The sequence below is a fragment of the Tamandua tetradactyla genome, chromosome 12 (genome assembly GCF_023851605.1).
Source record: "Tamandua tetradactyla isolate mTamTet1 chromosome 12, mTamTet1.pri, whole genome shotgun sequence".
In the NCBI taxonomy this organism is placed as follows: Eukaryota; Metazoa; Chordata; class Mammalia; order Pilosa; family Myrmecophagidae; genus Tamandua; species Tamandua tetradactyla.
The window spans coordinates 31763895-31778536 of record NC_135338.1 but is presented as its reverse complement, the minus strand read 5'-3'; the positions used below and the strand labels follow the sequence as shown (position 1 = coordinate 31778536).

Sequence of the window (14642 nt, the reverse complement as noted above, 5' to 3'; positions counted from 1 at the left end):
CTTTCAGACTTCATTCTTGAATGTAAGATTAACAACCCCTACTTGTGACAATCTAGATTGTCAATGGACTACACTGACATAACCACCTCAAAGGAAATACTTTTACTAAAAAAATGGCACCCCACACACACATAAAAAGGGTGCTTATATAAATTCTGAATTAAATACTTTCAATCAAGCCACTTGACAGGTACCTTATATAAAGCACATAATAACTCTTAAAATTCTGGATTAGGAAAAATGTCTCTCATTTTATAGGCAAACTTGCATGTTTCTTAAGTGAAATAAGTCAGACACAAAAGGACAAATATTTTATAATCTACTATGAACTAATTATAATATGCAAACTTACAGACATAAACTAAAGAATATAGGTTACCAGGATGTACAATGACTCCAGAACAGGAAGCAGTTGCACAGAATGCTTAACTAGGGTGAATTTAACATTTGGAAATGGATAAAGGCAATGGTAGCATGTTGTGAGAATAATTAAGTGCTGAATGGTGTGCGTGTGTGTAGTGAAAAGGAGAAGTTTAGAGTCATGTATATCACAAGGAAAGTCAGAGGTTAAAGCATAGAAACGTATAACACAGTGATTCTTATAGACAATATCCATGATTAACCGTATAAATATAAAAAAGTTCTTTCATGAACTAGAGCAGATGTATGACATTATTATAAGGAGTTAATAATAGAGGGTTATATGGAAAATAATGTAACTATTGCAAACTATGCACTGTAGTTAACAGTAATATTTTAATACTTCTTTCATCAACAGTAACAAATGTAACCATACCAACAATATGGGACAAAATATGGGGGGATAAGGCGTATGGGAGGATTAGGGTTTTATTCCTATTTCTTTTCTGGAGTAATGAAAATGTTCTAAAATTGATCATGAAGCTGTACACACAACGATGTGATGATACTGTGAACCAGTGATTGTATACTGCAAGATAGTTTCTATGCTGTGTGAATATATCTCAGTAAAATTGCATTAAAAAAAGTACTGTGAAGACCTCATGTTTTGGTTGAAAAATCATGGCAAATCTGCACATTAGTATATAGCTTTGTTTGATTAAATTATTTGGGGAAAAAATGTCCGCGCCAGCTAGAATTGCTCAACTTTTAAACTTTTAACCCATATTCTTGAGTAAAACTGGCATTCTAGGAAAAGATAACGACATTTGTCCTGTGATTTCAAATACCTCTGGGCACCAGGTCATGTACATCCAGAAGTATACATACAATAGCTGGAAAACTAAAAGAATTAACCTAAGTGATGTCTGTTAACCATTTTCATTTCACTTCATCTGAAATAATTGTTCTGGATGTTTTTATTGGAGGTATCTTTAATTCCATTCTTCAAGACATAAACAGATTTAGTCATGTGATTTCTCTGGCTACAAATGATATTCAAAATCACATCATTGTGCATTTTCTTGTTTATATAAATATACAGTGATTTACTTCACATTCATAGTTCTTAGTACACCATTTGTAAATACTACAAATTTAAAAATTTAGTGATTAAACACAGTAAAACAGTGAGTTTGAGGAAAATTAACCAAAAACTCTGAAGACACTGAATCCACACTTTATTTTAAATAAGAATTCAGTTATCACAGCAAGGAAAACCTGAACCTGAAAATTCTTAGTGCAGTTTCTTTGTTTTTTAACAATGTTTTTAGTGATATGACAGGGAACACTGGGAACACTGCTGATATGAGATCCAATTTACAACTCAGAGACATCGTTCTACTATTTACTTACAAAGCTGGGTAAGAACAGTTATCAAGACCATGAGGTAAGCAATATAACTGTACCTGTTATTCAATAAATGCTTATTATATTTCTGATGTGGGCAAGACATTGTGCTGGGTACTGTGGAAAATGTAAAATGAAAAAGACATAGTCCCCAAACTTCCCTTTCTACACTATAATCAGAGAATGGGAGTAAGTGAGAGGATATGAGAATGAGATATAAGATATCTCTATATAAGTAGTTCTAATAGATAAAGAGATTTATAAACAATATATAATACAAAGCTGACTGATATACAGCAGTAAAAGTTATCCTTTATATGTGATAACAAGAGTAAAGATTTTAGAGACCAAAGATAGAGTCAATGAAGGTTATAAGAAGTAGAGGGCATTTTAAGTATTAACTCTAAGGATAAAGTTTCAACTGGGCACCTGGAGGAGCAACAAGGACATGAGATCTTAGCAAAGCACAAAATTCGTGGGAGTAGTTGAACTGGTACAAGAATAAGAGGGGGAAAAAGAGGATGGGAAAGGAGATAGTTAAAAAGATAGACTAGAACTCCTAAATAACCAGAAACAGTACAGAACAGCTCCTGGGGACACGTCAGTGACCGGACACACAGTGTACGCCAGTCTGGACCAGCTGGACCGGCTGCAAGCCCCCACAGAACTGTGAGTTCCCAAAGCTGCGGTGGTCGGCGCCCCTCCCCCATAGTCTGTTTCCCAGAGAAGAAAGGAAAGGAACTTTACCAGCAGCATGAACTGAGCACAATTAAACGCCCATTGTGGAATTAATTAACAAATTCTGACTACTAATAATAGGCCCCCAGCCCAGGTGAAACTGGTTAAAGCGGAGGTTGCTCATTTTTGCCCCAGCGCCAAGGGGGCAGGGCTGACGGAAAAAGAGGGGAAAAAAAGAAAGAAACGAGGTTTTTGTGGCTGTGCTTCTACAAAGGCTTGACTGCCTTTGGATATAGAGGCAGGACTTCTCAGGCTGCAACTGCCCCAAGTATAAGCAGAAGCGAGTTCTTTTGGGGGCTTGTCTGGAGCCTGTGCCTTCCCCAGGAGAGGGGTGAAGCCCAACTCAGGTGGAATTCCTCCCCCAAGGAATTCAGACACCAGGGCTTGGTAATTTGAAGCCATTAAAACCAGCCTACAACCTCTCCTCTGTCTCCACCACACCCCTAGCAGGGAGAGTTCACCAAAGTTAAAGGTACCGCATCATCTTACGCTGGTGGGACCTGCAGGCAGACAAGTGCCACATACTGGGCAGGATAAGAAAAACAGAGTCCAGACTTCACAGGAAAGTCTTTCAACCTGCTGGGTCTCAACCTCAGGCAAAACCAAAGCAGGTGATTCTTTCCTCCTGATAGGAGGCCAGTTTGGTCTGGGAAAATCCAGCTGGGGGTCTATAATATCTACGTAGACCCTCCTAAGGGTGGGGGGCGGGGGGGCGAAAAGGCACCATACAAGCAGGGCAAGAAACAAGAAACCAAGGACTGAAAAATTCCCCTCTGTTAAACAAAACTTAAGCTTGAGGTCCAGATAAAGCTGAACTGAATGTCAAAGAACAGATAGACAACAAATCCATCCAGCAAGAAAACCCTACGTAAAAGAAGTGAAAGCAATCTCCAGAATAAACTAATTAAGGTAATTAAATACCTAGACGCCAGCAAAAAATAACAACTCACACTAGGAAAACTGAAGATATGGCCCAGTCAAAGGAACAAACCAACAATTCAAATGAGATACAGGAGATGAAACAATTAATGCAGAATATATGAACAGACATGGAAACCCTCATCAAAAACCTAATCAATGAATTGAGGGAGGATATAAAGAAGGCAAGGAATGAACAAAAAGAAGAAAATGAAAGTCTGAAAAATCACAGAACTTATGGGAATGAAAGGCAAGGTAGAAGAGGTGATAAAAACAATGGAAACCTACAATGGTAGATTTCGAGAGACAGAACATAGGATTTGTGAACTGGAGAACGGAACATCTGAAATTCGGCAAGAAAAAGAAAATATAGGGAAAAAAATGGAAAAATATGAGCAGGGACTCAGGGAACTGAAAAACAATATGAAGCGCATGAATATAGATGTTGTGGGTATCCCAGAAGGAGAAGAGAAGGAAAAAGGAGGAGAAAAACTAATAGAGGAAATTATCACTGGAAATTTCCAAACTCTAATGAAAGACTTAAAATTACAGATCCAAGAACTGCAGTGTAGCCCAAAGACAACAGATCCAAATAGACATACTCCAAGACATTTACTAATCAGAATGTCAGAGGTCAAAGAGAAAGAAAGACTCTTGAAAGCAGCAAGAGAAAAGCAATCCATCACATACAAGGGAAGCCCAATAATACAATGCGCAGATCTCTCAGCAGAAACCATGGAGGCAAGATGACAGTGGGATGATATATTTAAACTATTAAAAGAGAAAAACTGCCAACCGAGAATTCTATATCCAGCAAAATTGTCCTTCAAAAATGAGGGAAAAATTAAAACATTTTCAGATAAAAAAATCACTGAGAGAATTTGTGACCAAGAGACCAGCTCTACAAGAAATACTAAAGGCAGCACTAGAGACAGATATGAAAAGATAGAAGAGAGAGGTGTGGAGAAGAGTGTAGAAAGGAAGACTATGAGTAAAGGTAAAAAGAAGGAAAATTAGATATGACATATAAAATCCAGAAGGCAAAATAGTAGAAGAAAGTACTACCCATGCAGTAATAACACTAAATGTTAATGGATTAAACTCTCCAATCAAAAGACATAGTCTGGTAGAATGGATTAAAAAACAGGACCCATCTATATGCTGTCTCTACTCAAAGGACACGAGGCCAAGGACACAAATGGACATTTACACACCAATATTTATAGCAGCATTATTTACAATTACCAAGAGATGGAAGCAGCCAAAACGCCCATCAACAGATAGTTGGCTAAACAAACTGTGGCATTTACATAAAATGAAATATTATGCAGGTGTAAGACAGAATAAAGTTACGAAGCATGTAAAAACATGAATGGACCTTAAGGACATTATGTTGAGTGTGATTAGCCAGAAACAAAAGGACAAATATGTATGGTCTCACTGATATGAACTGACATTAGTGAATAAACTTGGAATATTTTGTTGGTAACAGAGACCATCAAGAGATAGAAATAGGGTAAGACATTGGGTAACTGGAGCTGAAAGGATACCGATTGTGCAACAGGACTGAATGTAAAACCTCAGAAATGGACAGCACAATATTACCTAACTGTAATACAAATAAGTTAAAACACTGAATGAAGCTGCATGTGAGAATGACAGAGGAAGGAGGGCTGGGGCATAAATGAAATCACAAGGAAAGATGGATGATAAAGATCGAGATGGTATAATCTAGGAATGCCTAGAGTGTTAATGATAGTGACTAAATGTACAAATTTAAAAAACATTTTTGCATGAGGAAGAACAAAAGAAGTCATTACTGCAATGTGCTGAAAATAGATGGTAATTAATATTTTAAAATTTCAACTTATGTGTGAGACTAAAGCAAAAAAATGTTTATTTGGTAAAAAATTTATATTTTGACTAGTGCATCTCCTAATATAACTTATGTAGATAGTTGAACACCCTAAGTACATGGAACTTTGTATAATGTTTATTTGGTAAAAAATTTATATTTTGACTAGTGCATCTCCTAATATAACTTATGTAGAGAGTTGAACACCGTAAGTACATGGAACTTTGTACGGGACATGAGATTTTGTTGGTTTGTCCAGGTGATGCCCTGATGAATCCAAGAGTGATTTGATCAGTGAGTAGAAAAGTATTTGCAAAGTCCCCTCGGGAAATGGTGAGAACGGGGGAAAAACTCAACTTCCTCAAGTTGAATTCTTGTTATTCTCACAAGCAGTGTGGGTAACCAAAGCTATAGGCTGAGCCCCCAGTCTTGAGGTTTATTCATATGAAACTTAATCCCACAGGGAACAGGTCAAGCCTACTTAAAATTAGGTCTAGGGGCGGGCCACGGTGGCTCAGCAGGCAAGAATGCTTGCCTGCCATGCCCGAGGACCCGGGTTCGATTCCCAGTGCCTGCCCATGTAAAATAAAAAAAAAATAATAATAATAAATAAAATTAGGCCTAAGAGTCACCCCCAAGAGAACCTCTTTTGTCCCTCAGATGTGGCCTCTCTCTCCAGTCAGCACAGTAAGCAAACTCACCACCCTCCCCCTGTCTACATGGGACAGTGACTCCTAGGGGTATGAATCTTCCTGGCAACATGGAACAGAAATCCTAGAATGAGCTGAGATTCAGTATCAAGGGATTGAGAAAAACTCTAGAACGAGCTGAGACCCAGCATCAAGGGACTGAGAAAACCATCTCGACCAAAAGAGGGAAGAGTGAAATGAGACAAAGTGTCAATGGCTGAGAGATTCCAAACAGAGTCAAGAGGTTATCCTGGAGGTTATTCTTACGCAATAAGGAGATATCACCTTGTTAACCAAGATGTAATGGAGAGGCTGGAGGGAACTGCCTGAAAATGTAGAACTGTGTTCCAGTAGCCATGTTTCTTGATGATGATTGTATAATGATATAGCTTTCACAATGTGACTGTGTGATTGTAAAAACCTTGTGTCTGATGCTCCTTTTATCTACCTTGTCAACAGATGAGTAGAACATATGGAATAAAAATAAATAATACGGGAAACAAATGTTAAAATAAATTGAGTTTGAAATGCTAGTGATCAGTAAAAGGGAGGGGTAAGGGGTATGGTATGTAGAATTTGTTTTTGTTTTTGTTTTATTTTTCTGTTGTCTTTTTATTTCTTTTTCTGAATTGATGCAAATGTTCTGGGAAATGATCATGATGATGAATATGCAATTATGTGATGATATTGTGAACTGCTGAGTGTATGTGTTGGGAATGTTTGTGTTTCTTGTAATTTCTGTTTTTGATTAATAAAAAATTAAAAATAAAAAAACGATAGACTAGAGTCAGGCTAAAATTAGCAGTTTCATTTTTATAAAATATTGAACTTCACTACAGATGCATGAGCAAGTGGTTTTGGCTTTAATTATACTTATATTTTAGAAATAAAAGCAGAACTGTTAACAGTTGATGCAAGGAAAGAAAATCCAGAGAAATCAGTTAAAATCCTTAAAAGTCCAAGGATAAAAAATCATAAAGTGAAATAAAAAAAAAGGATTAAGTGAAATAATAAAAAGCTGTTTACAAAGCTATCTGGAATCCAATCCTGTTTCACGAAAGAAAAAAAATCTACATATTCCAATTAAAACTATATTCATCCACAAACAGACATATGGAAGAATATGCAACCAAAATCTCTACAGTGGTTACTTGTAGTGATGGAGTTAAATGTGGCATTTAATTTCTTCTTGATACTTAATTTTATTTTTTTTATTTTACAAGGAACATAACAATGTTTCTATAATGAATAAAGAAAAGGCAAGAAAGCTATTCCTATTTTGAAGAGGGTTAATGAAAGCCTGAATGAACTAGAGAGCAAAAACGCTTCTTAAAAATTTTGTTGTTTTTGTTGTGAGGGGAAGGTAATACTAAATCTATTTTGGATTTGTTCAGCTTGAAACACAAAAAAGGAAGTTGGAAGGAAAATAAGGAAATACGCACTGAAGTTTTAGCTAGATATTTTTTGTTTGTAGAGAGGAGATAATAATGCATGAATTATAATATAATATGCAATAATTTCCTCTACCTTAGCTTCATTTATCAGATCCTGAATATAAAGCCACCGAATTAAGTAATCAGACACATCTTTATTCATTTTAGAACCCGTGTACTTTTAAAAAAGAGGGCAACAATAAAAATCATGTAGGTTGAAATACATTTTGTACTTACTTACAAAGCTGCCTTACTGAATTAGCTCTGTTTGGAATAGTCTGTACCAGTGTTTTGTCTGGCAAGTTAACCTTGTCCAGACTCCCTTACTACCTTCATCCCAACCCGGAACAAGCAAACCAACAGTCATCCACCCACTATGGGTAGATAAAAGTCTTAAAGTAACTACAAACTATAAATCAAACTCTTTAAGCACATAACATTATGATGATGATCTTGTGAAGCCCCGTATAAGATTCATGTATAAAGAGAAGTGTTTATATTAAAATAGCACAGGTGACCAAAAGAGAAGGTAACACTATGGAAAACATACCCCATTAGAAGCTTTCTTCTTTGCTTTCCATTCATCGAGTTGTGCCTTTGTCTTTGCATCAACTTTAACAAGCAACTTCTTCTCTCCAATCTGTAGATCGTGCAATAACCTGAGTGCACGGAGGGTAGATTCAGGCTCCTTATACTCACAGAATCCGAAGGCTAGAAATAGATGTAAAGAATTAGTGAAATAAAGCAATGACGAAAGATGAAATAAAATGATGGAAAATTAAAATCATTAGAGATCAAATGTTATAACAGAAGGATCATCCAAGTTCTCATTTCTTCCCTCTTCTTCAATTGACTCTGATAAACATTTCACTTTCATTAGCACCTCAACAACCAAAAGAAAAGAGAGAGAACAAAAAAAACTCAGAAAAGGAAGAAAAACTCAAATCAAGCAATTTTTCCTCTTAGCAATTCTCCTAAAATATTTAGCAGAATCCACAAAATTTATAACTAAACTGAGTCTTTTAATTACCATCCAGAATTCTTCATAGCCACAAATAAGTAAAAACAGATTGCTTGAATCCAACTAAAATACTTTTAATTCTGAGATATTAAATTATAACGTACTGACCCTTTATCAGTTCTTTTCTATGTTTCATTTTAGTAACTATCAACTTACTACCATTCATTCACATGTCTTTAAATCAAATGGATAAAATTAAAATTAAATTTAAAAAATAAAAAAATAGAAAACAAAATGGAACAAATGAAGCTTTTATGTACCCAGCTAGTGACATAATCACACAGAAGGGAACTGTTTCAGATGATTTTAAAACACAGCAAATTTGTCTTTACATTTTCAAGCGTGATAAACTCTGTCAAAAAGACATGTTCCCCCTCCAAAAGGACACTTTTCAATAATCATATTGTTGATGAATGTTGGTAATATTGTTCTGAAACTATTCTACATAATGTGAGATAAAGCAAGTCATTAATTATTTAATGGTCTATCATTCGCAGTGCCCTTGAAAATCAGGATTCAAAGTCTGGGAAAAAGGCAATAGAGATATATGACAAGACATTAAATAAACGCCATTTCGTCCTGAATTTAAATCGGTGTACACTGGAAAACACTAAAAACAATAACCAAACCACTCTCAAAACGAACATGACACACCTAAACCTGAGGTGGTGATCAAGAAAACAATTTTCCACTGAAAGGAACCAGAGCACCTTAGAGGAAAAGCTGACTGCCAAGTCTGGGGTAGAAAGACTAAAAGGTGAGCACAAGACAAGGTTCATACTGAGAAAACGAAGCTATCGAAGGCAATTAGGGTTGTATTAAAGCTACGAAGTTCCAACCGACAGAGGGCCCCACTGGTCAAAAATAAGACAACTCACAAAGGTTAAAATCTATTGAGTAGATGGAAATAACTAGCGGTCAATGAGAGGAAGGGGTAAGGGGTATGGCATGTGTGAGTTTTTTTCTTTTTATTTCTTTATCTGGAGTGACGCAAACGTCCTAAGAAATGATCATGGTGATGAATATACTACTATGTGATGATATTGTGAGCCACTGATTGTACACCATACACAGAATGTTTGTATGTTAAGAATGTTTATGTTTGTATGCTGTTTTGGTTTGATAACACAAAATAAATTTTTTTTATAAAATGCAAAAAAAAATAAGACAACTCAAAAGTCAATAATGGTAACAGTAGACTGAAACACATTAAACATGCTTTAATCAGTAAGTTAAAAATGATTATTGAAAATTAAAAAAAAGGTCACTGCTAGAGGCTGTTCAGGACACCAGTTGATTCCTCCAAGAAATAAAAGAACTAAAGCATTCATCCCACCTTTCCTATATAAACTATCACTGAGTAAACAAATATGATGATGGAGGGGGAAGTTTCTTTTTTTAGAAGTACTCTAAAAAAAAGAGATTTGCTCCTCAAAGAAGGAATGATAGAATTCTTCAAGATACATTACATTATATTCTGCAACCCCCTACCTAATAAACTAATAAATATAGGCACTATCAACTGCTACTATACAAAAATAAAAAGGCATGTTTATCCTAACAGAAGCACACCACCTTTATTGTATTCTTACAAATAAAAGCTACAACAAAAATAACACGTAAGGCCCCATCCCAATCAAGATGGCTGGAATGGGAAACTGCAGGGCTCCGATCCCTAATGGAAGCTTTCAGCAAGGAGCAAGAACTAACCGAAACATCTTTCACAAAGTTCCACAAAACAAGACTGCAATAACAAAGTAAACACAAAGAGAAAAACTACTTAAAAGCAGCAGGATCTCCAGGAACCCTGGCTGGCCCCTCATCACCACTCAAGATCTCTATCTATGAGGAGCCACCCTGCTCTCCCAATATGAATCCTTAATCCCAGTTCTGTAGCATGCAGAAAAACCCTCATGCACACACTAGAAAAACAGGTCTGGTACAATCTATCTAGTGGACCTGAGAGTCTAAACTAAGATACTCATCAAATACACACTATTCCAAAACTTGCCCTGTGTTTACAAAGGAGCTCACAGAACTGTCCTACAGAATGCTATGGGAGAGAAGTCAGGGACATGGGACTGTTGGCTATAGGACATGAAATGCAGCATTTGGGACCATGAGGAAACTGTTTCCTGGGGAAGGGGGACATTCATATCCATGTAAAAGGGGAATTCCTAGGGCCATATGCACATGCCCAAGACAAGACTCCCATGTACTCAGCATCCAGGGATTGAAATAATCAGGTTTGCCTCTATACTTAGGCCTTGAGCTACTCTTTTAACTCGCTGTATAAATAGGCTCTGAAGGACAGTGCTTGCACAGGTCAACCTGCAAAGGTTGTGAAAAATGCCTTCTTCTGTTCCTTTTCTGTTAGCTCCTGGAATTCAAGGAAAGCTCTAAGGAAAGCTTGGGGAACAGATGTTTCAAGAGTCTAAACTACACTGATAAGGTTTAAGTGTCAGAATGTCTAGGTTTCAAAAAAAAGACTATGAAACACAAAGAAACAGGGAGTGATGACCCAGGCAAGGGAGAAAATTAAAGCATGAGAAGCCATCAACCAGGAGGATCAGACAAGGAGACATAACAAAGAAAGATTAAAAACATGGTCCAAAATTCCTAGAAGAGCTAAAGGAAAATATGGACAAAGAATTTAACAAGATCAGAAAAACGATAGGTGAATACAAACAGTATCAACAGAGAGAAGGAAATTATGAAAAAGAACCAAACAGAGCTGAAGACCACGGTAACAGAAATTAAAAATTCCTTAGGGTTCAACAGCAGATTAGAACTGACAATAAAATCAGCGAACGTGAAGATAGGACAATTGAAATCATGCAGACTGAAGATCAGAAAGAGTAAAGAAGGAAGAAAAGAAAACAAGAAGCTTGTGGGACATTATCAAGTACACCAATATAAGCACAGCACAGTGGGAGCCCCAGAAGAATGAGGGGCAAAGAGAATATTCAAAGAATAAATATCTGAAAATGTCCCAAATTTAAAGAAAGACACAAATTTACATATCCAAGATGCTTAATGAACTCCAAATAGGATAAACTCACATTATGCCATATAAAAATAAACTGTTGAATTCAAAGACAAAAAAAGATTCTGAAAAGCTGCAAGAGAGAAGCAACATTTCACATACCAGGGAGCCTCAATGAGATAAGTGCTAGTTTCTCATTGGACTTTAAAGTGCTGAAAGCAAAAATTGCCAGCCAAGAATTGCATATCTGGCAATACTGTCTTTCAAAAATGAGGAAGAAATTATGGCACTCCCCAAAAAACAAAAGCTGAGGGACTTAGTCACCATGAGACTGCCACTACAGGCAGTGCTAAAGGGAATTCTTAAGACTGAAAGGAAAAGGACACCCAGACAATAGATGGGTTGACACAATGATGGCTAAATAGAATGATATGGTGAATATGACAAAATGTTAAAATTGGTGGATCTGAGTATATGAAGTGGATAAGGGTATATTGTAATTCTCTGTATGAGGTTTGCATTAATTTTTTAATAGTCCTGTAAGTTTCAAAGTAGTTTGTAATCGAATGTTGAAAATAAAAAAATAACACAATTCAAATATGATTAAGTGTCAAGACATAGCTACTGACTAGAGAAAACTGAACTGGGTATTTGATCATGCCTGGAGATTTAATGATATAAAAGAAGATGGCTTAAACTTTTTTAGGTCTTAGAATAGCAAGCATTCTGGATATGTTTTTGTAAAAAGCCCTTTAGACATATATACTGAAATATTTACAGCTTCAAAAAAAAATAACAGGGAGGAGGTAGGGGGGTACAGATGAAACACAAATTGGCTATACATAGATTGATAAATGTTAAAGCTGGATGCTGAGTACATGGGAGTTCATCATACTGTTTACTTTTAATTTTCATTTATGCATGAAATATCCTAATAAAAATAAAAGTATAAATCAAACAGGTGTTTCCACCAAAGAGAATGAAAAGAACAGTTTGTTTTCCAGAGCAACAGGCCATCTTAATATCGTTTATCCTACTCTTGTCTAAGTCCTACTTGTTCCATCTTGATTATAGTCTGAGACAGAAAGGATTTTTTAAAGTAATCTTATAAAACATCAGTTAATTTAGGGTGCATGGGTGGTTCAGTGATAGAATGCTCGCCTTCCATGCAGGAGACCCAGGTTCAATTCCCAAACCATGCACCAAAAAAAAAAAAAAAAAAAAAAAAATCAGTTAATTTAGTCTGAGAAATTTTTATTTTTTCCTTTCCTACCTCCTTCCTGTTACACTTTTCCACCTTCTAATCTCAACTTTCAGTCAACATCTTCCCAATTGCCTTTTAATCCTATCCAATAAGAAGAAAGACAACAAATGCTAATAGAACAATTCCAAGGTTAAAGGCAGAGAGCAAAATATGTAAAAAGTGATTTACGTACAGAGGTTCAAACGACCTCAACATCAAATAAGGAAGAAAATTACCTACCTTGAAGTTTTCCAGATGCACCTTGCACTCTCTTCCAGCTCAAAACCAATCCACATTTCTTAAAAAACAAGCACAAACAAAATAGTATAGTAAGTATTTAACAAAATAAGTTAGCGTCTAATAAAAAAATAAAAATGCAAGCAAAAAATATTACACCAGCATCTAAGTGTCTTAATATCTCCCCAATCCCACAAATTATATGAATGAAATGTCTAATAATTCTAAGAAAAAATATAAATTCTTATTTCTTATTCACAGAAAATGCCCTAGATTTTTATAAATTAGAAATCTTACAGCATCATTTATCCTATCAAATAAATAAAAACTTCTAGGTGTCCAATTTTAGAATAGTTACAACTATAAATAAAATTTAAGTAAATATTAATCCACAAAGATTATATTTTTAAAAGATATATTTATGTGCAGACTCAAATATATTTCTGAAGGGTTTTAATGAGATGGGGCTTGATACAGTATGAAAATAACATGGGAACATGAAATTGTAAATATAATTAAGATTTTAACTATATGCAGACTAATGAACCATGAATTAACATGTGAATTTAATTTCAACACCAAATTACCTAATATATCCCCCAAACAATAAGGTTTGCTCATAAGAGTTCAAGGTTTGATTCAAGTAAGGTTTCCAAATGTACCTCTTAAAAAAAACTACTTAAAAAAATTCTATAAAAAGGATAATATTACAAATTGTTAAAGTATGTAGTCTGAAAAGCAGGACTTTATTACTTTTCTTACTTTCAGTTTTAATATTATATCTAATTATCAAAGTAAAAACTAGACAGTAAAAGACAATTATTCACAGAAAATAACTGAAGACAGCCTGTCAAAGCTGAAAGAAAGGATGAATTCTTCCCACCTCCCTTCAGAGAAACCACTAAAATGAGAGTAAAGAATATAAAAGATATAAACCCACAAGATAAATTTTAAAGTAAGGAAATAGCAGCAGACAAGATTTCAACAAAATTTTCAAATATAAAATACAAGTGGATGGGCGTAATTCATCTAGCAAGTGCCTACAGAGGCAGATACTGATGAGAAAGATTTAACCTAATGGATGCCACTAAAATAAGAGGATACAGGATGAAGGTAGAGGATGGGGTTAAAGCATGAGGGTGAATAAAAGCATGTGCTTGCCCAACAATGTGAATATGGAATAATCAGAGCTTCAGGACCTTTTTTCAATTAACAACACTATCCCTAACTCCCAGAAATGACAGCATGAATAGTAATACTATGAAGAAAATGAACAGAACAGGCTTGGAATCTGGAACACCAGACAGAGTGGAAGACCTACACAATGTACACAAAAGATACAAGGGTAAGTAAGTAAAGGTATGGCTTATAAGAAATGATTGAACCCCAATCTGTAGCCCCACTCCTAGACAGACAGTCATATTTTCACTAGCCATGAGACTGAAGTTTTCTAGAGAAACCAAAAGACTGCCACATACTAATGCTAAAAACATCTGGATACCTGCTAGATAACCTTACAATGAAATCCCACATTTCATAAACACCCCAACACACATAAAGATGTTTTAATCTCTAACTCTTAAACATGAACAACCAAGAATCACACGACAATTACAGAAAGCCTTCAAAATGAAAGAGAAATGAAAAGAGAGAAATAAAAATAAGTCAGAGGAAAGAAATGATTCAAGGAGTCAAAGAACAAAAACACTTTGTTGCATATATAAATCAAGAACAGATTTTAAAAAAAGATATTTC

General features: G+C 35.4%; 1 protein-coding gene across 6 annotated transcripts in view; it reads right to left on the bottom strand.

Annotated features, from left to right (window-relative positions):
- Positions 1–14642, bottom strand: part of RBM25 (RNA binding motif protein 25) — a 63454-nt gene that overhangs the window by 28056 nt on the left and 20756 nt on the right. For all 6 annotated transcript variants that reach the window (XM_077122934.1, XM_077122928.1, XM_077122932.1 and 3 more), the window contains 2 exons: positions 12891–12948; positions 7951–8111 (listed from right to left, as the gene is read on the bottom strand). In XM_077122934.1, coding sequence (XP_076979049.1) covers positions 7951–8111; positions 12891–12948 — 219 coding nt within the window. The remainder of the gene's footprint in view (positions 1–7950; positions 8112–12890; positions 12949–14642) is intronic.